General features: G+C 37.2%; 1 protein-coding gene across 1 annotated transcript; it reads left to right on the top strand.

Annotated features, from left to right (window-relative positions):
• Positions 1-357: 357 nt before the first annotated feature.
• TMEM45A (transmembrane protein 45A) lies at positions 358-17,866 on the top strand. The gene is made up of 5 exons (XM_047099392.1): positions 358-547; positions 2,322-2,534; positions 3,921-4,105; positions 13,014-13,159; positions 17,352-17,866. Exons 1-5 carry the CDS (start codon positions 358-360, stop codon positions 17,443-17,445), a joined length of 828 nt encoding a protein of 275 aa, XP_046955348.1. The 3' UTR covers positions 17,446-17,866.
• The last annotated feature ends 6,097 nt before the right edge of the window (positions 17,867-23,963 follow it).

The raw sequence follows: 23,963 nt of genomic DNA, 5'->3' as shown, positions 1-23,963 counted from the left end.
TAGTTGTGGGATTTGGGCAAGTCACTTAACTCTGTAAATCTGTATCCCAGTTGAAAATGGGATAATAATCATCATTCGTGGTATGTTGTAAAAATTAGGGTAGAGATTGCATGCTAAACACTTGACACAGTGCCTAGCACAAAAGGTAAGTGCTCAGGGAGTATGAATTTTTCTTTTTACTCGCATTGTTGATATTGCAGTGAACCTACTACTGTTGACAGTAATGTTGAATTCTCTGACTCAGTGGTGTATCTATAATAATCTGAAAATCATGTATTTTGTGAGAACAAGTGATGTTTTAGTCAAATTTTGGAAACAAAATGTCTTCATCTTCTATATGTTCTCATCTTGGTAGACATGGGGAGTTTCAGAGGTCATGCCCTCCCTGGAACCTTCTTCATTACCATGGGTATTTGGTGGACCATAAAGTGCACTCTGAAGTATGCCTGCAAAAAGCACAAACGGACTTCCTACCTTGGTTCCAAAGCATTATTCCATCGAATGGATATTGTGGAGGGAATTATAATAATTTGTATGGCTTTAACTGGTGAGTGGACCATTTCTGTGTTCTGTTTTTTTCCTTTTGGGTATTTCTACACACAAAGAGATAATTATCAAATCAAGAAATTGCTAAAATGAATTTTTTATTCAAAAATATCCCTGAATGCATATTCTTATTATAATTTGTATCTGATAAAATTTGTTAGAAGGGGACACTGCATGTTTATACAAAGGCCTATTCCTTAATGAGTTGGTCATAGTAATTAACTTGCCTGCCCACTCAAGGTGAGTTTCCCTTATAGAATTAGTTGGAACCTCTGAAATTATTTTATTTTATTTTATTTTATTTTATTTTATTTTATTTTATTTTATTTTATTTTATTTTATGAGAGAGAAAGAGAGAACAAGCAGGGGAAAGGGGCAGAGGGGGAGAGAGAGAGAGAGAGGGAGGGAGAGAATCTTAAGCAGGCTCCACACTCAGCACAGAGCCTGATACAGGGCTCGATCCCACAACTCTGGGGTCATGACCTGAGCTGGAATCAAACCAGGTGCCCATGAAATGATTTTATATAATTTATTCTGATGCCTTTTTTTTTTTTTAATTTTTTTTTCAACGTTTATTTATTTTTGGGACAGAGAGAGACAGAGCATGAATGGGGGAGGGGCAGAGAGAGAGGGAGACACAGAACCGGAAACAGGCTCCAGGCTCTGAGCCATCAGCCCAGAGTCCGACGCGGGGCTCGAACTCACGGACCGCGAGATCGTGACCTGGCTGAAGTCGGACGCTTAACCGACTGCGCCACCCAGGCGCCCCTCTGATGCCTTAAAGAGTAAAATTTATCAGAAAATCAGAAACCATTTTTCAAAATGGCACCAAAATAATCAAGTGACTATGGGAAAGCTTCAATCATAAGTTGTTGCTGTTGGACTGTACAGAGATCAGGCTGAAGAAAACCTTGCTTCATGCACTTTCATCCTTTTTTGTGTGGTTTCTAAATTGAAAAGGGAAGTTAGGCCAGATAAATTCTAAAGCCTTTCCGTTGACTATAAGATTTTGTGAAAATTTTCTGTGTTTTTAGAATTCCACTGCAGCTTCTCCTTTGTGAAAGGCATATGTTCTCATTTTCCTTTGTATTTCTTCATGCTTTATTCATGGCACTAGGTCTTTGCTATGGCCATCAAATTATAGAGCAACCATTTCCAACGGGAAGAATTGCCATGCCAAATTCCATAGGTTAATACACAACATAACATCTTTAAGAAAGTTTAACTATTTGTGTTACAGACTAGACCATGTGCTATAATCTGTGTTTTCTCAGTTATCCTTAATTGGGGAAAAGCTGAACTCTAGCATTTTTATTCTGAATCAAGCACAACTCCCCCCTTCATGGCAAGTCCCCAAGATGTAAGATGTATCAGAAGGAAGTAATAGACCTTTGTAGGACTGAGCTCACAAATCCAAACCCCACATCGTTCAGGATTTATCTAGTCATTAGGTGACAATAGGAACTAAGACCATCAGTGGAACTGATCACAGAACTAAGTGGGAACTGAAATGATGGGCTTTGAAGATGTGAAATAAACAGCTGTTTGTCTAAACTGGTTATCTTTGACTACAAATTGATCATCCAAACCAGTATTTGAACCTCTAAAACCAGCCGTAGGCACCAGTGCTTAGCTGTTGGGAAAAAGCCAAGAAAGAAGAATCAGCATCATAAAAGGACACTCAACTAAGCTATGGGCTTAACCTCTCCTATCTTCCTGCTTTCTCTGTGAAGTTATGGAGAAGGTTGCTAAAACTGTGATATGTTCCTTTGCAGGCATGCTTGGAGAGCAGTTTGTTACTGAAGGGCCCCACTTGGCTTTATATAACTATAAAAAGGGCCAGTGGGTCCAACTCCTGAGCTGGCATCATTCCACCATGTATTTCTTCTTCGGGCTGGTGGGCGTGGCAAACATCTTAAGGTTTATCATCAATTCGTTTCCCATTTCCTTAATCAAATTGCTGTTGTCGAATGCCTTATTTGTTGAGGGTAAGTATAAGTGAGTACTTTCCTGTACCTTTCATTATCATTGGACACTTGTCTAGCCCTGTACAGTAATATTCCTTTAGTGTCCTGGTGCCAGCTTGATCAACCAGGCCATCTGGGCCATGGTGAAATAGTCAGATGTCCTATGCAGGAAGCCAAGGATTTTTCCTTCCTTACTGACTCATGTAGCACAATAGGACAAGCATGACCATTCAGTGTACTTTATTCACATTTTACATCATTCTTAAAGAACACCTACCATGGTTATTTATCTCTAGATTATCCTGGAGACTATCATTATTTCCATTTTTAACAAATGAAACTGAACTTAAGTAAAGCATGAATATCCTGAAGTGAGGGGACCACTCACAGCAACTTGCTAACCTACTAATTAGTGTTTTTCATATTGATATAGTAAAACTCCACCATTACATAATAAGTAGGGTCAAAAAATCAGTCACATGAAAATAAGGGGTCCTATTTTTGAGAAGTTAATGAAAAACATTTTTTGTTCAGTTGATGTCCCTGTTACTGTGTAGGGCAACAGCGAAAACAAGTGTTCAGTGATTTGTTTTCATTTGTTATATTTATAAGAAATAGATTGATTATAGGACTAAAAAAAATCCCCACATTATCGGGAGGCAATCATTTCCTAACTGTCCACCTTCCTTCCTACATCTGAAGATGAGGACTTTTGCTAACTCCTCTTTGAGAACAAAGGCTAATTAAAAGATGGGCATCAACAACCAACAGCATGATTCTCATTATCTCAGGGTGTTACCATATTTTGAGTGAACATCTCTTCCTCCTCATGAAGATAAAGCTGAAATCTGTTCATGGGATTAAAACATATAGGTAGTTACTGCTTCTTGGGAGTTTCCAGAGCATCTTGTCATACCCATCAAAATCCACTGTTATGATTTGTGTATTTATTTGTTTACTCCAATGGACTGAATTCCTTAAGGCAAGGATTTGTCTCATTCATCTGTGAATTCACCCTGACTCTTGCTCCCCTGCCCCCATCACACTTATTTTTCATCCTCCTGCATACAAGATGCTTTGAAATATAGTTAGTTGAAAATGTCATGATATATTAGACGAGGAAATAAAGGTTAGTAAAGGGAAAAGGAGTGTTAGATTTCCATTCTTAAGAGTTAATTATAACTCCAAAAATGCTAGAGGGTTCCATTATTGTGGGAAACGGAGAGCACTTGTTATTTTGGACAGATTTGTGTGTGTGTGTGTGTGCGCGCATGTACATGTGAGTGTGTAAAATTCTGTGTGTGGGGTCACTGAGAGAGAGAGAGACAGAGAGAGAGAGAGAAAGAGAAATGGTGGTGTCCCTTGGTTTCATTGAAAAAGGCAAACTGTTTTTTCCCTCTCTATCAGCTTTTATCTTGTACAACCACACTCATGGCCGGGAAATGCTGGACATCTTTGTGCACCAGCTGCTGGTCTTGGCTGTCTTTGTGGCAGCCCTGATAGGCTTCTTGGAGTTCTTTGCAAGGAACAATGTCATTGTGGAGCTTCTTCAGATGACCTTTATCCTGCTTCAGGGAAGCTGGTTCTGGCAGGTGAGTTGGGGCCTCCAGTTAATGTGCCTGGTGTTTCCATCTGTAATCTTTGGTGGGATATTTTGCTCTATAACCTAGAGACTTCCTTCTGATGTGCTGACTGTAGAGAGAATGTGAGTCTTTGAGAGGTGATATTTCTTTGAGTAGCCCAGCGTTCTGGTGGGAGTGCTGATGGAGCAGAGGGGAAGGAAGTAGGATGTGTTCATCTTCATCACATACCTGAGTGTCTCTAAGGTAGGAATTCTGAGCCATTGCTTTTTGTTGGCAGCAGTTTCTAATCCTGAAGCTGCTTACAGTGTAATGGGTCATAAGCTTGAGAAATATATGAAAGGCAGGAAAGAGAGGAAACTATTACTTACTGAGAAACAACCATGAACCAGCCACTCTAGAGGACTTTTTACATACATATTATTTCATTTTGTCCTCAAAATGACCTGGAAGTTAGGTATTATCATCCTCAATTTACTGATATGACTCAGTGAGACCAAGTTACTATCCCAGGCTCACACAATAATGGAACAAAGATCTAAATGTGGGTCCTAGACTCTTTCCATTTTACTCTGTTGACTACCTAACCTTGGTGTGTTGTCAAAAACATGTATTCCAATCAGTGAGTGTATATTTTATAGAGACTGATACATCGTACTCTAATATGCATATGTAGATGTAAAGAAAGTCTGGGATGAAAGGTGAATGTGGTTTAATTGGGGATGACTTCTTAGAGGAGATGTTTAGTTGCCAGAGAGCAGGAACTTGGGATGAGGTTGTTGCAGGGGTTTGCATTTCATATGAGGAGTGATAAGAAAGTGGTGACAAGGATACATCATGGTCAAAACGGTATAGGAAAGCTGTGATATTTAAGCATAGGTGAGCGTGGAACGGTTGTGGGGAACAGAGGCTGGTAAAGAAGGGCTATATGCAAAGGGTATTTTGAAGGAAAAATGACATAGAGGAACAAATATCCTGTAATGTGATGAAACTGATGAATTTAACCAGTTTATAAATACAAGTCATTTTGTTAAATTATCATTTGCTGAAAAGCTGAATAAAATGGTATGTAAAACTATTATGAATTCTATATCTTCTGATTGGAATGTTTTACCATGTGCATGCATTGCCTAGGCAAAAATAAACATAAATTTTAAAATTTTCAAAAAAGCTAATTTGTGGTTAGGATGACACAGTGAGTTTATATGTCAGTGTATCTCCTCTACTCCAGACACATAATAATGAAAGATGAAATTTTAAAAATACTATAAAAAAAGAAACTAAAAGAAGAAAAAATAAATAAAAAATAAGAAAATAACCTAGCTGCAATTGAACAACACAGACAGAAACAGGGCAAGCCACCTACCTTGTGGGCCAGACCAGAACAGCACTGTATAGTGGGAGTAGAGCTGAGTGGCAGGACTGTGGGCACCAGTGGAATCAAGAGCAAATAAAAGGGTTCCTCTCAAGATGAGAGGTGAGGCCATGCTCTTGGAACTCTAATTGTACTGTGTATACTTTCTGTCTTCCTGTTTGCTTTTCGTCTTATTGATCTATTTCATAGTGGTCTGCTAAAGTTTCAAATGATAGTTCTAGATTTGTCAATTTCTCCTTATTTTCAGTTTTTGCTTTAATGTTATAAGGCTGTATTCTGCTTATACTTTTCTAGTTTTTTTTTATTGAATGCTCACTTTGTTTCTGTCTTTCTTGTTTTAAAATAAATATATCTCCAGCTATAGATTTCCTTCTACATACTACTGTAGCCATCTCCCATAGGATTTGATGTGTGGTAGTTTTCACTCTTGGGAAACTTTGAATATTGCATTTTCCATGTGCTTTCCTCTTTAATTTATGAGTTAACTAGGAGTGCACCTTTAAGTTTCCAAAAATGTTATTTTTATTTTTATCGTTCATTTTCAATTTAATTGCTTTGTAGTCATAGAATGTGTTGACTCTGAAATGCGTTGTATTGAAACTTCCTTTGGAACAATGTCAGTGGTAGTAAATGTTCTATGTATTTGAAAGAAAGTATGTTCTATCTTCATTGAGTTCAGGATTCTCTATATATTTATTAAATCAAGTTTGATAAAGAGCTAACTAAGTAAAGAAAGTTGAAAGTAAGAACAAAAGAAGAAACGCAAGGAAAGTAAAAAGTAAATAAAAGGAATAATAAAGATAAGAGCAGAATTAATGAAACTGATTAGTGTTCCATTAATCATTAATGACTCATTAAGGATTTGAGGGAGGAAGCATCGGCTGTCACAACTGAGAATAGACTGACCTAATGTTGTCCCTTTTGGCAGAGAAATAATGTTTTCATATTTTTCCAAAAGCTTTTCTAAGAAAGAGCTATGAGGTTAACATTTTGGGGTGTAAATCTGTGACTATTTAAAAACCTTTTCCATCTATCAGTATGTCTAGACTAGTTTCTTTTTTTACCTGGTGGCCAGACTAAATAACGCTTAGAGGCTTAAAGAAAAATGAACATTTAATACCAGTGCAAACACACACACCGACAGGAAATGAAGGTTTAGCCATAGTATCTCTCTCTATCCTCAGATGACTCCAAAACAAAAATGTCTAGAGACTTAGGTGAATTTTTATGCTTTTATTTTGATGCTTTCTGTGGTGTTATGAAGGTTTATGGCCCAAATTGTCTTAAGCTAATCATATGACATTGTGATTTGCTTTTCACCATACTTTTTCTCTCTCTACTTCTCCACAGATGGGTAATACTAGCACATAAATAATAAATAGACACATTGTCACATGTAGACTCTTTGACCTGTAAGAAGATGTGAAATAAATGAGGCAAATGTTCAGATTGGCTGCATTTTTTTTTTTTTATAACTCATACACGAATGATTGGGTGATAGGCAAACCTGGATGGAACGCCCTTCCCAACCTCTAAAAATGATTTCTTTCATGAATGTCATTCTAGTCAGATATGCTTTCTGAAAAACCTATCCATGTCATGCAATTTAAAAAAGAAACAGATACCCTTCAAAGTCCATTCATTCCATGAATCATGATTTCTCTGAGACTCTTTGTGGGAGAGTATTTCTAAGGCTCACTTTTGCACTATATCATTTCCAAGTTCCCTCACGTCATTGTCAGAGCTGAGGCACAGAGACCATCAGGAATGAGGAAGACATTTCTGCTGTGTTTGCTTCCTATTACTTTGAACAGTTACTTCTATTTCATCACCCAGCTCCACTAATTGCCCCAAGGACTCCCCCCAAGACTTCCCAGATTACTGAGCCCAAAGTAAAACTCAGCTTTGTTTTGCCTTTAAGAAAGACAAAAGTTCATTCAAAGATATCAAAAAGACCCAACTAAAGCAGTAGTGGTCTGAAGTCTGATATAGTGGATCAAACACTTGCTTAAAGCTAATAGTGTTGAAAGAAGTGATTAGAGAATAAGATATAAAACAATAGGAAATTCGAACTCCAACCTATCGGAAATGGGCCTCTGGCTTGTATATTAGAGAAGATAATTATTTACATTTTAAATGTGATATTAATGAAGCTTAAACTACTCAAAAACAGATGGTCAGGAGTGGCATAGAAGATACAGCAAGAAAAAATTCTTTTTAAGACCTATTTTTTTGTTATTGTTGAAATTTTACATTAGGAAGCAAATTAGAATATTAAATGAAAGAGTAATGGCTGATTCTATATTTAAAGGAAAATTTAATGAGTTGTGGCATCTTTTGGCCTTTGTATTTCAGCTTTCCTAATTCACTTGCTTTTAGCCTGAAATGACTTGGTAATGTTTCTATGGCTTTCACAATAATCACATCAGTTAACTGTACTCATAGGCTTCATGGTAGCTTTCAGTTTCAGGCTATAAGGGTCTCAATGAGATTGGCAGTGAGAGGTGCTCAAAGTCTCTCTTTAAGCATTTGACTGGTAGGATTGGTGATGACCAATGAAGGTGACTTAAAGAGATGTTTTATTTTGAGTGCTCCAAAAAGCAATTGTGAGTATGGCATGGAAGGAGAAGTCCATGAGACTCTAGGTCAGGCAGACCTGGACTTGAAGTCTGGTTCCACCATGTTTATCTCATGAGTGTATACTGTATATTCTATGCCTTACCAGAAGGTAAAGTTGAGTTGGGATTTGAAAGATGGATGAAAAACCACTAATGTGTCCAGGCTTCAGGTTTAGGATAAGTGATTCTTCTTTGCTTATTTTGGTCTTAGCTCCTGTATTAGTTTCTTTCTCTTTTTTTTTTTTAAGTTTATTTTTATTTTGAGAGAGATAGAGAGCAAGCAGGGGAGGAGCAGAGAGAGAAGGAGACAGAATCTCAAGCAGGCTCTGTGCTGTCAGTGCAGACTCGACATGGGGCTTGAATTCACGAACTGTGAGATCATGACCTGAGCCGAGACCGAGTCGGACGCTCAACCAACTGAGCCACCCAGGCACTCCAGCTCCTGTATTAGTTTCTTAGGGCTGCAAAAACAAAGTCCCAAAGACTGGATGACTTAAAGCAATGGAAAGTTATTCTTTCACTGTTCTGGAGGCCAGAAGTCCAAAAATCAAGGTGTCAGCATATTGGTTTCTTTTTGGGGACCCAAAGGGAGAATCTGTCCTATGCCACTATCCTAGAGAGTTGTCAGCAATCCTTGACATTCCTCAGCTTATGGCAGCATAACTGCAACCTCTGCCTCCATAGTCACACCTGTGTGTCTCTGTGTACCTGTGTCTTCACATGGCCTTCCATTATAAGGACACCAGTCATTGGATTTAGGGCCAATTCTAATCCAGTATGACCTCATCTTACCTTGATGACATCTGAAAAAACCCTATTTCCAAATAAGGTCACGTTCACAGACACCCAGTATTGGGACATCAACATGTCCTTTTGGAGGACACAGTTTAACCCACAACAGCTGCTAACCCTTACCTCTGGGAGCTATAGCAAATCACTCCCCAAGCAGAGATAGATGGATCATGGCACTGGAAGGACATTGGTGGGACAAATAGGAATTGTGGAACTTGTCCATAGTTCATTACACTCAACTGTCCTCTAAAAGACCCTTCCTTGACACAGAATTTCTCTATCACCTTCCATTAGTGGCTGCAAAAGGAGGGCATGAAAAGCAGGGGAATAATGATATCTTCTTCTTGGGGTTATTATGAGGACTGAAGATAATCATGAAGTTTACATGCATGAGTGAAGTTAAGGTGCCCCACACATAATGGTACATCTACCAAGTGGTACAAATGGTAACTCTCTTTCCAACTAAAGGGAATTCTTTAAAATGGGAAATGGGAACAAGTGATTAAGGCCCAAATCTTGTTTTTTTCTGATTTACTCAGGCTATTTGAAATTTCATACAGAAATGGAATTAAAATTTCACTCAATGTTATGGATTAAATGCTTTTTTTGTTCCTGTAAGATTTCATTTATTAGATGTGTAAATCTGGGCAAATTACAAAACCACCCAATTTTCTCATCTGGGTGATGAAGATAATAGTACATCAAAATGGGATAATAATACATCATTGCAGGGCCATTGTAAGGAAAACTCCCAAGCAGCATAACTGACATTTAGTTAGCCAATATACGGTGGATATTTGTCCAGTTATCCATGTAAGTATCTTGTTATTGTAATTTTTTAGCATCTGACAGATGTCCATCCCTCTATCCCCCCATCTGTCCATCATCTGTCCAAGTTTATCTATCTATCATCTATCTATCTATCTATCATCATCATCATCATCATCTACCTATCTTCTCTATCATATTATTTTTTATTGGGATAAACTTTACATAACATAGAATTAACCATTTTAAAGTGTATAATTCAGTGCCATGTAAGTACATTCACAATATTGTGCAACTCTCACCTTTATGTAGTTCTAAAACATTTTCATCACTCCAGAAGGAAACCTTGGAATCATTCAGCAGCCATTCTCTTTCATTCTCCTCCTAGCCCCTGATAATCACTAATTTGCTTTTTCTTTCTATGGATTTACCTATTCTGGATATTTCATGTAAACAGAATCATACAATATGTGACTTTTTGTATCTGGCTTCTTTCCCTTAAAATAATGTTTTCAAGATTAATCTATGTTGTATCATGAATTAGTGAATCATAACTTTTCATAGCTTAATAATATTCCATTGTATAGATATAACATATTTTGTTTAATTCATCATCAGTTGATGGGCATTTGGGTTGTTTTCAACTGTTGACTATTATGAACATTTGTTTACAAGTTTTTGTTTGAATACTTCTTTTCAGTTCTTTTGGGTATATACTTAGGAATGGCATGTGATAATTAATTCTACACTTAGCTTTTCGAGAAACTGTCAAATTGTTTTCCACAATGACTACACCATTTTATATTCCTATCAGAAATTTATAAGGAATCCAATTTCTCCATATTTTTACTAACACTTGTCATTATTAGTGTTATTACCATTCTAGTGGGTGTGAAAGGGTATCTCATTGTGGTTTTGATTTGCATTTCTCTAATAACAATGTTCATCATTTTTTTCATGAGTTTATTGACCATTTATATACCTATTTTAGGAGAAATGTCTCTTAAACTCCTTTGCCCATTTAAAAAATATATTTTTTTGTCTTTTCGTTGTTGAGTTTTAGGTCTTTATACATTCTAGATATTGACTTCTTTTAGGTATATGATTCAGCAGTATTTTATCCTATGCTATGGGCTGTCTTCTCATTTTCTTTTTTTTTTTAAGTTAATTTATCCATTTTGAGAGAGAGACAGAGAGAATGAGCAGAGGAGGAACAGAGACAGAGGAAGAGAAATAATCCCAAGCAGGCTCCACACTATCAGCATCAAGCCTGATGTGGGACTGAAACCCATGAACCTTGAGATCATGACCTGAGCCAAAATCAAGAGTTGGACACTTAACTGACTGAACCACCCAGGGGCCCCTGTCTTTTCATTTTCTTGAAAGTGTCAATTGAAATACAAAAGTTTAATTTTGGTGAAGCTCAATTTATGTATTTTTTCTTTGGTTGATTGTACTTTTATTTAAAAAAATTTTTAACGTTTATTTATTTTTGAAGGAGAGAGAGACAGAGTGTGAGTGGGGGAGGGGCAGAGAGACTGGAAGACACAGAATCTGAAGCAGGCTCCAGGCTCTGAGCTGTCAGCACAGAGCCTGACGTGGGGCTCACAAACTGTGAGATCATGACCTGAGCCGAAGTCAGATGCCCAACTGACTGAGCCACCCAGGCACCCCAGGTTGATTGTACTTTTAGTGTAATATCTAAGAAGTCATCAGCAATCCCAGGTCATGAAGATTCCTCCTATGTTTTCTTCTAATAGTTTTATGGTTTTACTTCTTATATTTAGTCTTTGACCAATTTTGAATTAATTTTTGTATGTGGTGTGAGGTAAGGGTCCAAATTCATCCTTTTGTATGTGGATATCCAGTTGTCCCAGCACCATTTGTTGAAGAGACGATTATTTACCCATTGAATGGCCTTGGCACTCCTATCAAAATGAATTTTCTACAGACATATAGATTTATTTCTGAACTCTCAATTCTATTTCATTGATCTATATTTCTATCATTATGTCAGTACCACCCTATTTTGATTATTGCAGTTTTTGTAGTAAGTCTTGAGATCAAAAAGCATAATTCTTACAACTTCGTAATTCTTACAACTTTTTCTTTTTTGAGGTTGTTTATGGTTCCTGAAAATTCCATATGATTTTTAGGATCAGCTTTCCATATCTGTAAAAACAACAACAACAAAAAGCATTGGGATTTTGATAAGGATTGCATTGAGTTTATAGATTGCTTTGGGTGTTATTGACATCTTAATAATTTTAAATCATCCAGTCCATGAACATGGGATGTATTTCCATTTGTTTAGGCTTTGATTTCTCTCAACAATGTTTTATATAGTTTTCAATGTACAAGTCCTGAACCTCCTTGATTAAATTTATTCCTAAGTATTTTATTTTTTTCAATGCTATTATAAGTGGCATTGTTTTCTTTTTTTTCTTTTTTTTTTAACGTTTATTCATTTTTGAGACAGAGAGAAACAGAGCATGAATGGGAGGTCAGAGAGAGAGAGAAACACAGAATCTGAAACAGGCTCCAGGCTCTGAGCTGTCAGCACAGAGCCCGACATGGGGCTCGAACTCACGGACCGCGAGATCATGATCTGAGCCGAAGTTGGACGCCCAACCAACTGAGCCACCCAGGCACCTGACATTGTTTTCTTAGCATAATTTTTAGGTTGTTCATTGCATGTGTATAGAAGTACAACTGAATTTGTGTGTTGATTTTGTGTCCTGCAAGTATGATGAATTCATTTATTAGCTCTAATAGTTCTTTTGTGTACGGATTCTTTAGGATTTTCTCTATATAAGATTATATCATCTGTGAATGTAGAAAGTTTTACTTCTTCCTTTAGAATCTGGGTGCCCTTTATTTTTCGTGACTAATTTTTGGCTAAAAATTTTTAGTACAATGTTGAATAGAAGTGGTGAATCAGACACTCTCATCTTGTTGCTAATCTTAGGGGAAAAGCTTTCAGTCTTTTATCATTGAATATAATGTTATCTGTGAGCATTTATTTTAAAAACTTTTTGTATTCTAATTTTGAAATAACTGAGTGAAATTGCACAACTTAGAAACCTGGCACATTCTCTGAAAGTCCATAATCCACAGAGATGATTACTATCCACATTTTAAAAATTCATCTTCAAATGTCCTTAATGTTTTTTTTGAAATTATGACCTGGTAGATACTATCTGTATTACTTAAATAGGCAGTGAAACCTGATGACCTATCTGTAGCATCTCAGGTAATTAGAGTTGTCTTAGTTAAGATTAATCTTGGAACCAAACATTTTGAAATGTGCTATCATTGGGAATGTGATTGATTATTTTCAATATGTGCTTTTTGTTTTAAATTACAGATTGGTTTTGTCCTTTATCCCCCTAGTGGAGGTCCTGCATGGGATTCAATGGATCATGACAACATTATGTTTCTCAGCACATGCTTTTGTTGGCATTACACATTACACATTGTCATTGTTGGAGTGATTTATGCCTTTGTTACTTGGTAAGTTAGTGACTTTTTTGTTCATGGAAGCTCTATTCCTTGGTATATGACCAACAAGACTCAAAAGTATTGAACTTAAGTTCAAAGGGGGACTTCATTCTTTAGTATTCCACAAGACAGGGTAATGTAGCAGAAAATTATCTGCAAACCCAGAAATCCCCCCTTGAAAGAATAAATGCTGGTTTAAAGTTAGACTCGCTCAACAGTGTCTCAGCTCTCTCTCTGACCTATGACCTATGTGTCTCCCTTCAACACTTTTCTGTGCCTTTGTGTCTTTGCATATGCTGTTTCTTTTTCCAAATGGGCCTCTCCATACCTGCAGTGAGCCCTCCATTTGCCCATGTGTACATTAATGTTAGCAATTCACAAGCTTGGTGTCACATTTTGATCAACATTTATGTTTCCCATTAAATATGAGTATGTGATTAACTTGACATTTACTCTAATATTTCTAAAAGTAAGATTCAGTTGTTTTTAGAAAGACTCTGATTCAATGTTTCACAATGAACGAAGAGCAATATAACAGACAGATTGATAAAACACATATTCCTAGCTCTCCTACCTATCAACTGTATGACTTTGGGCAAATTATGTAACCACATTAAGTCTCAGTTTTGTTGTTTGCAAAATGGGAAAAATAATAGTACCTAAATAAGAAATGTGTGTAAATGTATGCATAGGACATAATGAGGGTGCAGTGGAGGTTATTCTTGTTGTTCTTATTCTTTTTGTGTTATTTTTCTTGTTCTCCTCCTCCTCCTCCTTCTGTATCAAAAAATGCATAAAGTATAGACCCTATGGGGAGAAACAGACAATTTAGATACAGTGCAATTGGTGGAAATAGTAGAACAAAGCACTATTGGAGCCCAGAGGAGGCTTCCTCATATTTGAGAATTAAGCTTCATCTTGAAGAATAAGAAATAGAAAAAGTTGAACATGATTCCTATCTTTAAGGTAGCTAATACCAAATCACAATGGGTCTAGCTGATCCCAACTATTAAGCATGCAGACTCTACACTTAATTCTGCAGACGTCAGCACTGATCTAAATGTTCTATATCTGCAGTTTTCATTTGGTAGCCATGAACTACTTGATTATGTGGTTATTGAACACTTGACATGTGCCTAGTGCCACATTAATTTAAATTAATTTAAATATCTGTATATGCATAGTGACTACCATATTGGACAGTATACATCTAGTAGGTTCTCTAGATAAATAAAATGCAGTAGCTGCTTCTAGGCCCAGTGTGGTCTCAGCATCTTCAGAAACTAGCTTTCTACTCTTCTTACCCAGGTCACCCCTCCTTCTTTGTGCTTTTTTGAGCTTCACTGCTGAAGCAGCTTTGGTGCTGAGTCTCTTAGTAAGGGAACCATTTCCTTGTGTAACTCCCAGATGTCTCTGCTAGGCTCCTGGTCAGCTTACTTTGATCTGTAGTTACCTCCTTCTAGAGGTCTAAGTGCTTTTGGGTACTGGGAGATTCTAGCTTCTCATTGACTGATCTCTATTGGTCCTACATCATTCCCCCAAAGCGTGCTGTTAAGACTGGCTCTGCCACTAAGTAAAACTTTGCTTCTTCCTGTTGTTCTAGGCTGACATCTGGGCCTCATCCCCTTAGGGGCTGGGCAGCCTCCAAGAATAAAGGCGACATTCAAGGAGCCTCTCTAGCTCATGTCAGCTCTCTTCCATGGCCAAAAGAAGACTACTGTCTCTTCCTGTTTCAAAAGGCTTCAGATTCCTCTTATTCACTTACAACTTTCTAGAAACCAGAAACTCCATGTTTATTTTCTCAACACTCCCCACCTCCAGACACCTTTATCTTTTGTGACCACTTAGTCCCCTCTACCTGGCATATCCAAATCAAATGCCATATCTTCTATGAAAACTTCTGTGATAATTCTAGCCCTCATTTCCCTTCATGAGTTTGGATAGTACTTGAGTCGCTACTACTCATTTTAACAATTGTGATCTATCTTTACTATTAGCCAGTCTTATCTGCTAGCTAGGTTGTATCACTTTAAGGAAAAGACCCTTTTCATATTTTACATGGCTTTTGGCATGCCATCAAACATGCAGTAGGTATTCATTAAACACTTATTTGCAGTTTTAATAGATCTACTCAGTTACATGAGTATGGGCTTTATTTGTTTGGAAATCATGTTTCAGATGCTTTTCAGTTTTGCTCTCATATTGCTTTGGAAATATAAGACCAAGAGCTCATGTTATGAGGTATGTTGATATAAACTTAAGGAATAACTTACAAAATGTCATGAAGATTCAGTACTGACTTTCAGTGAGGTCACATGTAGGCTAATTCAGTCCTATAATCATAAGCAGTTTTGACAATCTATTTTTCAGAGTTTGAATGTGAAGTTGTTTGTAATTCAGTCACAGGTGATGGATTTTCAGGGGACCCTCTGCTCTTTCTCTTGTTAATTGCAGAGTACATATGGGAGCAAAAACTCAGACACATCCTGACCTTAGTATCCTGGACTTGTATCATTCTGGAAACTGGCAATTATTTGCACTTCTTCTTCACCCTTCCAGCTTTTAACCTGTCTGCACTGGCCATTTATGCATGTGCCAATACCTAGGGCTATAGGATACAGATAGAACCTGAACATGCGCCAGCTTGGTGGCTGTCACAACAGCAAATACAACCCAGAAAGAAGGAGTGGGAAACAGGAGGGGTCACTAGGGTCTGTGTTAACAATTAATTTGTAATAAGTAGCCATGTCTTTGTTTTATTTTCCGTAAGAGCCATCAAGAATGAATCTAATTAATGAATTAACAATCCATTTCATTTACATGTATTGAGGTTGTACAATGTAAAGATAACTTTGTGAATTTAAAAAATGACACAAACATTTCCCAGACTTTAACTTATTTGAGACTATTAGTCTTTCATGAAAACAGTGCCTTGAAGAGCCTAGGACATTGGGAGCAACATCAATAGTCAGTTAATAATCAAAGCAAATTATTTTGATTGGTTTCTTTGGCTCTTGATGAGTGAATAGTTTTTATTACTACTACTTGCTTGTTGTATTATTGGAGGAGTTAATGCTGAGTTGAAAGAGAATTAACCTCTACAAATAAGTGAGTGATATGAACTCCTAGCAGATTGTTCCAAAGGTCATTGATTCATCAAATGTGTGTTGAGCCACTGTTATGTACCAGACTCTGGCTAGCATTAGGGCACTAAATAAGGTGAAGTCTTTGCTTTTATGATGCTTATATTTTTGTGAGATCCAGAGAACAAGTAAAGTCATTACATGTTTATAGGGGCAGGCCAGACCTTCACTGGAAGAAGAAGACAGGCAGAAGAAAATAAGGGTAAAGATGCAGATAGGTTGGTGAAGTTTAACACAAAATTATAATGATTTTGATGATTTGGTGTATCAAATGTGTGTGTTCCCATGTATTTTTGGAACTGAACTATGTTTTTTTGATATGGTCATAGTACAATGTCTTTACGAATAATAATGCACAGGGAAAGCTTTGCTTAGTCCTTATTACATCAGAGAAGTGGAGAGTCTGCCACAAAGAACCTTCATATCTCCCAGTATCAAAAATTATTTTGCTGATTCCCCCAGACCCACAGATCTCTTAATCTATGAAAACAATCACAGTGGTGGAGGTCACTTCTTGCATCTTCTTAGTTAATCATGGATCACTACATGGACCATCACATGCAGTTGAGCATGCTGGCCTGCACAAGAACACCCCTCTGAAGGCACAATTTGGGACAGACCTGACATGAGTTTTGACACGGGGAAGGAGATGTCTTCATGCACTTCCTTTATAGGAGAGGGCTCCTTTTTGTAATGCATAGCAAGGTGTGGACTTGATGGAAAAGCTCTCAGCTGAGCTTGGTTTCTTCTGGGCTTGCTGCAGTCCAGAGATTCTCTTGTTTCTTTCAGAAATGATCAAAGCTATGAATAATTAGGCATTTCCTGACAACGAACTCAACAATCATGTCATACATGATACAAGCTATATTGTATCTGTTTACTTATACACTGCTTTAGTCCACAAAAAGGTTTCATGTAGCTCCAAAGTCAAATAAAAGTGATTTTTTTTGAGTTGCCTCTCCCATTTGTACAGATAATTTGCAGTTTGCTGTATTATAGATACACATTACTCTGGGTTTTTATTAGACAGCATAACATGAGATGCCTTTCATTCTCCTTAGGTTGGTTAAATCTCGACTTAAGAGGTTCTGCTCCTCAGAAGTTGGACTCCTGAAAAATACTGAACGAGAACAAGAATCAGAAGAAGAGATGTGATTTTGAGGGCCATCTAGTCTTTCTGGATGAACTTTTCTTTTTTGGAATATTTTTGTTCATGGTTTTGTTTTTTGATCTTTTGCTTGGAGAACAGGTGGCTGAGGATGATTCTTGGTGTATTGTTTGTATTTCCAATTTGCTTAAAGTATTTGAATTCAAATATTTTGTTTTTAGATTTGTAAGTACTTTGGATGATAAATGCATTTTGCACATAAGTCATGGTATTTGGGGCCTGGAGTGACTGTTTCCAGATGATTTTAAGTCTGATGCCCATGCTAAGAAAAATGTGTTATTTACCTTATAGATATGCTCAAGGTTCCTGGGCTTGCTATCATTTGTAATTCATTAAACAGGGAATTACACTTGTTTATCTTGTTGTTGCAATGAGAAATAAAGGAATTCAGGAACCTTGGTTCAGACACCTCAAGTCTTTGTTTTTTTAATGCAACTACACCTCACCCTTGCATCACGAAGAAGGAGCTGTGTGACAAATTCTGGAACACCTGTGTTCTGCCCTGGGAAAAGTAAGCCAGAAGTCATCCTGAATTGTGCAGTCTTTTAGGGAAGACAAGAAAAACGATCCCTAGGACACATGGATGCAAAGCCATGGAGACTGGGAAAAGGGAGTTATGATGTCATCTATAGAGTAAAATGTCATTAAACAGCATAGCATAGCCACCATACCGTCCCTTCTACTGAAATAGTGGAGGGGTTAAAATAAGGAAAAGCATTTTATGGAATACCCAGGTAAACAGTCAGAGCTCTTACCTAGTCTTGGACTAAGCAGCCCTTAGTGGGGAGTCAAGAAATCTCATTTCTAATTCTGACCTTACGACTAACCTGCCTCTAGGGCTTTAGAAATCACCATGTCCTCTTTGAAGTAAGGGAATTGAACTGGGTGAGTCATGGGGCACTTTCTAGCTATCACATTTTATGAATCTACAATCTCTGAGACAAAGTGAAACCAGAGACAGATGATTTAGTAAGTACAATGTTAGTTGGAAAGGCCAGTCTCTTCCGTGACAGAAAAGATAGAAAAGGTAAGGAGGCCTTCAGGGATCCTTGAGGACTGACTTGAATATGAAAGAAAGAGGCAGCCTCGTGGGCAGCTGGAGGTGAAACATGGGCAATGAAATCCTGAAGCTCCATGGCATTCCAGAAAGCACTGACAAATCCAGACACCTGCCCCATTTGCTATTTTCACAGTGACACTGGAGAGGGAGGTGAGTGGATTCTTTACGCCAAAGAACTGGACACTTCCATTTTTTTATGTAAAGGTTGAAAACAACTGATGTGGGTGCTTGAGGGCTTATTTTGAATGATACAATAAACCTGAGTGCATTTCTGGCATATGAAATGTCCACAGTCATGTGATGTCCTCACGTGATCATGGCATTCTGCATCACGCATATCCTCTATCTTTTCCAGTCCAGCAAGTTTCTGTAACTTTGGCAAGTTTGTTTCAAAAGAGCTGTCAGCTGCCATTCATGAAAATGATATTGCTGGTATTTAGGCCTGAGCAGGGACACTCGGAATACTTAGCCTAAACCAGATTAAAGCTGGAATATTGAAAACTGGTAAATGGGAATATTCTAGCAGCCTTTATGAGAGAGCACAAATGTCTGTTCCTTCAGTCTCTGGACAGAGTGCAAGTGAGATGCAACTCCATGAGTTCTCAAGAAGGGTGGGGGAAGGGGTAGGCGGTAGGGGTAGGAAACATTTGGTTCAGCTCTAAACCCACGGTCTGGGGCTCTCTGCTTCTAGGGCCTGAAATGAACGATAATTATTTTTTAATGTTTATTTATTTTTGAGAGAGAGACAGAGTGCGAGTGGGGGAGGGGCAGAGAGTGAGGGAGACACAGAATCCAAAGCAGGCTCCAGGCTCCAAGCTGTCAGCACAGAGTCCAATGTAGGGTTCAAATTCATGAACCATGAGATCTCATGAGTCGGGCGCTGAACCGACTGAGCCACTCAGGTGCCCCTATAAATTTGAATGCCATTATTGTAACTTCATGGAAGCCTTCATCAAGGAAGGGGTGGGAGAAAGTGCCTTCCTTTATTTTTATTTGTATTGTATCTCAACTCTTCCAAAACCCTGGGGTCTCAATTCCTGAGCTTTTGTCAAATGTCTTTTGTGGGTATCCCAAGCTTCATTTGCCATGAGTAAAGTAAAGAAACTCCTTAAATAACTCAGCCCAATATCAACACTGTTGATGTGACACCAGCTCTTCAGTGATTTCTGTGACCTCCAATCTCCTTTGCTTGGGAAATATTCAGTGCAGCCTCTGATTGCATTAACTTCTGGCTCATTGTTGAAATGGGAGATTGTGTCATGACTTTTGGTGTACTCCCCATCATTTTATCACTACAGTGATCATCAGTTGAGGCTATATTGGTTGTGTTTGGGATGTGGATTCATAAGGTGGTATAGGAGTCACTAGGGACTACAGGAACAATGAAAATAAAAGCTGAGAAGTAAGGAATTCTCCCAAAATACAAGGACTTGATAGATTAAAAACCATGAAAGAAAAGTTCGTACACGTGAAGAATCAATCCAGAAATTCTATATTCTGTCTAATGTGAATTCCAGATAGAGAAGATTGAGAAAATAGAGAAGAAATGAAAGAATTTAAAGAATAAAGAAGAAATAAAAGAAATAAAAGAAAAATAAAAGAATTTCCCCTATATAATGGCAATGAGGGGAGATTTTTGCTTTAAGCTTGAAAAGGTACTTTAAGAGATGTGCAGTGACTAGAATGATTAGGCTGCTGGACTAAACCAGTAAAGATGGGAAAACTTAATCCTTTTAAATATTTTAAGTTCAATTTATGAATATTATTATTTCTATTTTTGAATCCTGCAAATTTAAACCCTCAATTTTAGGCAGACTTTGATGTTAGGACACCATTTTACACTTAGATAATTAGATTTCTCTTTAGACATCTTAAACTCTGTTTATGAATTAAATATCTTTGATTTTCTTCTTAAGAAGGGTGCTTCAATTAACTGACAAATCTTCCCAAGTTGTTCAGTCATTCTTGCAAATCTAATGTATTAAACTTACAGATGTGGTGAAACTTAAGTGTTCTTAAATGCTCTGCTACAGTGTATAAACTTAGTGAGATTTCAATTTATAATCATAAGCCTAAATCTGTTACTCAATTAAACATTTATAAATTGGATTTGCAAGACTATTCAGCATAGACAAAATTATTTTTAAAATTAGAAATACCTAAATGCTAAACATGTATAATTTCTTAACACAAAAATATCATGAGTTTGATTCTTTTCAACATTACTTTTTACCTTGACAAGGTCCCAGTAGTTCATTTTTGTTTCCGTTTACTTTGCCTGCAGAGACATGTCTAGTAAGAAGTTGCTATGGCCGAGGTCAGAGAAGTTGCTATCTGTTTTCTCCTCTAGGATTTTGATGGTTTCCTGTCACATTTAGGTCTTTCATCCATTTTGAATTTATTTTTGTGTGTGGTATAAGAAAGTGGTCGAGTTTCATTTTTCTGCATGTTGCTATCCAGTTTTCCCAGCACCATTTGCTAAAGAGACTTTCTTTTTTCCATTGGCTACTCTTTCCTGCTTTGTTGATGATTAGGAATCTTGCCATTTGTAACAATGTGGATGGAACTAGCGTGTATCATGCTAAGTGAAATGAGTCAGAGAAAGACAAATATCATATGATTTCACTCAATATGTGGAATTTAAGAAACAAAACAGATGAACATAAGGGAAGGGAAGGAAAAATAAGATAAAAACAGAGAAGGAGGCAAACCATGAGAGTCTCTTGAATACAGAGAACAAACTGAGGGTTGCTGGAGGGGAGGTGGGTGGGGGTATAGGCTAGATCGGTGATGGGCATTAAGGAGGACACTTGTTGGGATGAGCACTGGGTATTATATGTAAGTGATGGATCACTGGGTTCTACATCTAAAACCAATACTACACTGTATGTTAACTGACTTAAATTTAAATAAATAAATTAGAAAGAAAAAAACCCACATAACTTAATTCTGAGTCTTTCCATGATAAAATAGGCTTACTGTTAAGGAAGTGATTTGTTTACAACAGGCAATGCTAGGAAATACCTAGTCTGCTAATTGAGCTTTTGGACCCAGATACTGAATGGAACAGGATTCTTGACAGTGATCCTATAGGCGCATGCTGAATTCTGTTATTTATGGTCACTCTATCAGACCCTCCACACAGGCTGTCTCACATTCTTTTAAAGCACAGGGAAGGCACCATCCTGAGCTGGAGTCATACTTAAAATTATCTGTCTTTTCCGCCTACTTATGAAAATCTGCCACCCCCGCCCAGGCTGTCGTGTCACTTGATGGAATTTCATTATTCTTTAGCTCTTAAGATATTTAAATATATTTCCTTCTAAGTATAAAGATTTCTGAACTTGATGTTATCTTGCACTTTGTTTTTCATATATTTCCTATTGGATAAGACTACTCAATTTTTAAAGATATTAAGGTGATAGCCTAATGAATTCTAGGCCACTCTCTTATTTTTATTTATTTTTAATTTTTTTTCTTTTTTGAGAGAGAGGGGGTGAAGGTCAGAGGGAGAGAGAGAGAGAGAGAGAGAGAGAGAATCTTAAGCAGACTCCACGCCCAATGAGGGACTTAATTCCCCCACTGTGAGATCATGACCTGAGCTGAAATCAACAGTCAGATGCTTAACCAACTGAAGCACCCAGGCACCCCTAGGTCACTGTCTTTTGAAGGTAATTCAACTCACAGCTCTGAGATTAGATGCCAGTATATCTTAGCTTTTGCTGCTTTAAAGCAGAGACAACATTGTTCAGTGCGTGTGTGCACCGTGGGAGGACTTACCATGACTGACACCAAATGTTAAAATGGAGACATGCACTTTTTACCTGGTTCCTCCCATGAACTTGGACTGTTTTGCCATTTTCAAATGGCCTGAGGGAGGATTAAAGAGTTTAAGAAGCTGGGGGTGGAACCCCAAATAATCCCTACCTAATGATTTGTGTCTGAAGCCAAAATACACACAGGTTCTAAAACATATAGACATAAGCAAGCTCAAGTAAACAAGGGGCCTAGCAATTTAGAATGGAACAATGCTCTCCTCTGATCAGAACCTGGCTTAGGTTCCTTTGCCTCTCAGATCCAGCCTAAGTTAATTAAGCATCACATTCAAATAAAATAAAATCACTTCATTTGAGTATAATTCACTCTGCAGTTATGCTGTCATACTGTCTAACAAAACCCTTGTACTGGTCAGGCTGACTTGTTTTCTGTTACCCAAAACATGCTTATTTTAATTTCTATACCTGTGGCATATTAACCACCCTACCTGCCCCACCTCCTTGCAGCTTAACTTCTGGAAATTCTTTAAGGCCAAGTTAAAAACATTTCTTTTCATAGGGAAGAGCTATGAGCAGTAAAAGTCCTCAGTATGTGTGTATATGAGAATATTTCAGTGTTTTTCTTTTTTCTTTCTTTCTTTCTTTTTTTTTTTTGTTGAAATTAAAGGACATTATATGGTCACTTGAATCTGTACAAAGAAACAAAGGTAACTACATGGGTAAATACAAAAAAAAAAGATATGTGGTTTGCAATTTTTTTTTCTGTCTATATCTTATCTTCTTAATAAGGTCTTCTGCAGAATAAATTTTTAATTTTCCCAAGAAAACCCCACAACTTTTCTACTGCTTCCTACCACTCTCTGCCTATGAATCCCTACAGCACCAAGTCCAGGCTAGCATTGGATCATTCTCCATCCAGTCCTGTAATTATCTTTACACGTAAATTCTTCCTTCTTACTATTTTATAATCCCTTAATGACAGCCATACTTCTTTTCTTTTTGTTTGTTAAAAATATGAACATTTATTATTACAAAAACTAGTTTAATAAAAAAGCATATTTAAAGATAATTTAATACGAATACATGTCAAAATAAATGCAAATTATGATTCTTTTGAGTGCAAAAAAAGTGGTTACCCAAAGAAGAAATAAAACCTCCTTAATAGTTGTAATAAAACCTACACCTGAAAAGTTAGAGGGTATTACACAGAAGTAATAAGTTCCTCTACTACTCCTCATACTTGTTTTTAAAGAATCAGGAGAATTTAAACAATATGAAAAAATAAGTCACGAATAAATATAAAAATATACCCATGCAAGATTTTTATTGAAGACATGATTATCATTGTATAAATGCCTAAATATCACACTATAAATAAAGTAAAATGTGGAAGAACTCTGTTGTCTCAATTTTAGAAAAAGGGAAGTTTTTGAAAACAAATGTCTGCAGTCAAGGTCCTAGGACTTCACTAACATCACACACTGGTGTCAACAAATTTTGATGAAATGAAAACCACTCTTTTTTTTTTTTTTTTTGGCAAAAATGCTCTCTGATAGGAAAAGCACAAACACGGCTTTCTAAATCACGAAAGTTCTGAAACAGAATGGTAAGGTGACAAAACCAGTATGAAATTAAGGAAGGTAAAAGTAGTCTTTTGGGGGTTTCTTTT

The sequence above is a fragment of the Lynx rufus genome, unplaced genomic scaffold (genome assembly GCF_022079265.1).
Source record: "Lynx rufus isolate CCGP_SWC_20201006 ecotype Redwood Valley unplaced genomic scaffold, mLynRuf1.p SCAF_5, whole genome shotgun sequence".
Classification (NCBI taxonomy): Eukaryota; Metazoa; Chordata; class Mammalia; order Carnivora; family Felidae; genus Lynx; species Lynx rufus.
This window is presented reverse-complemented; position numbering and strand designations above follow the sequence as displayed.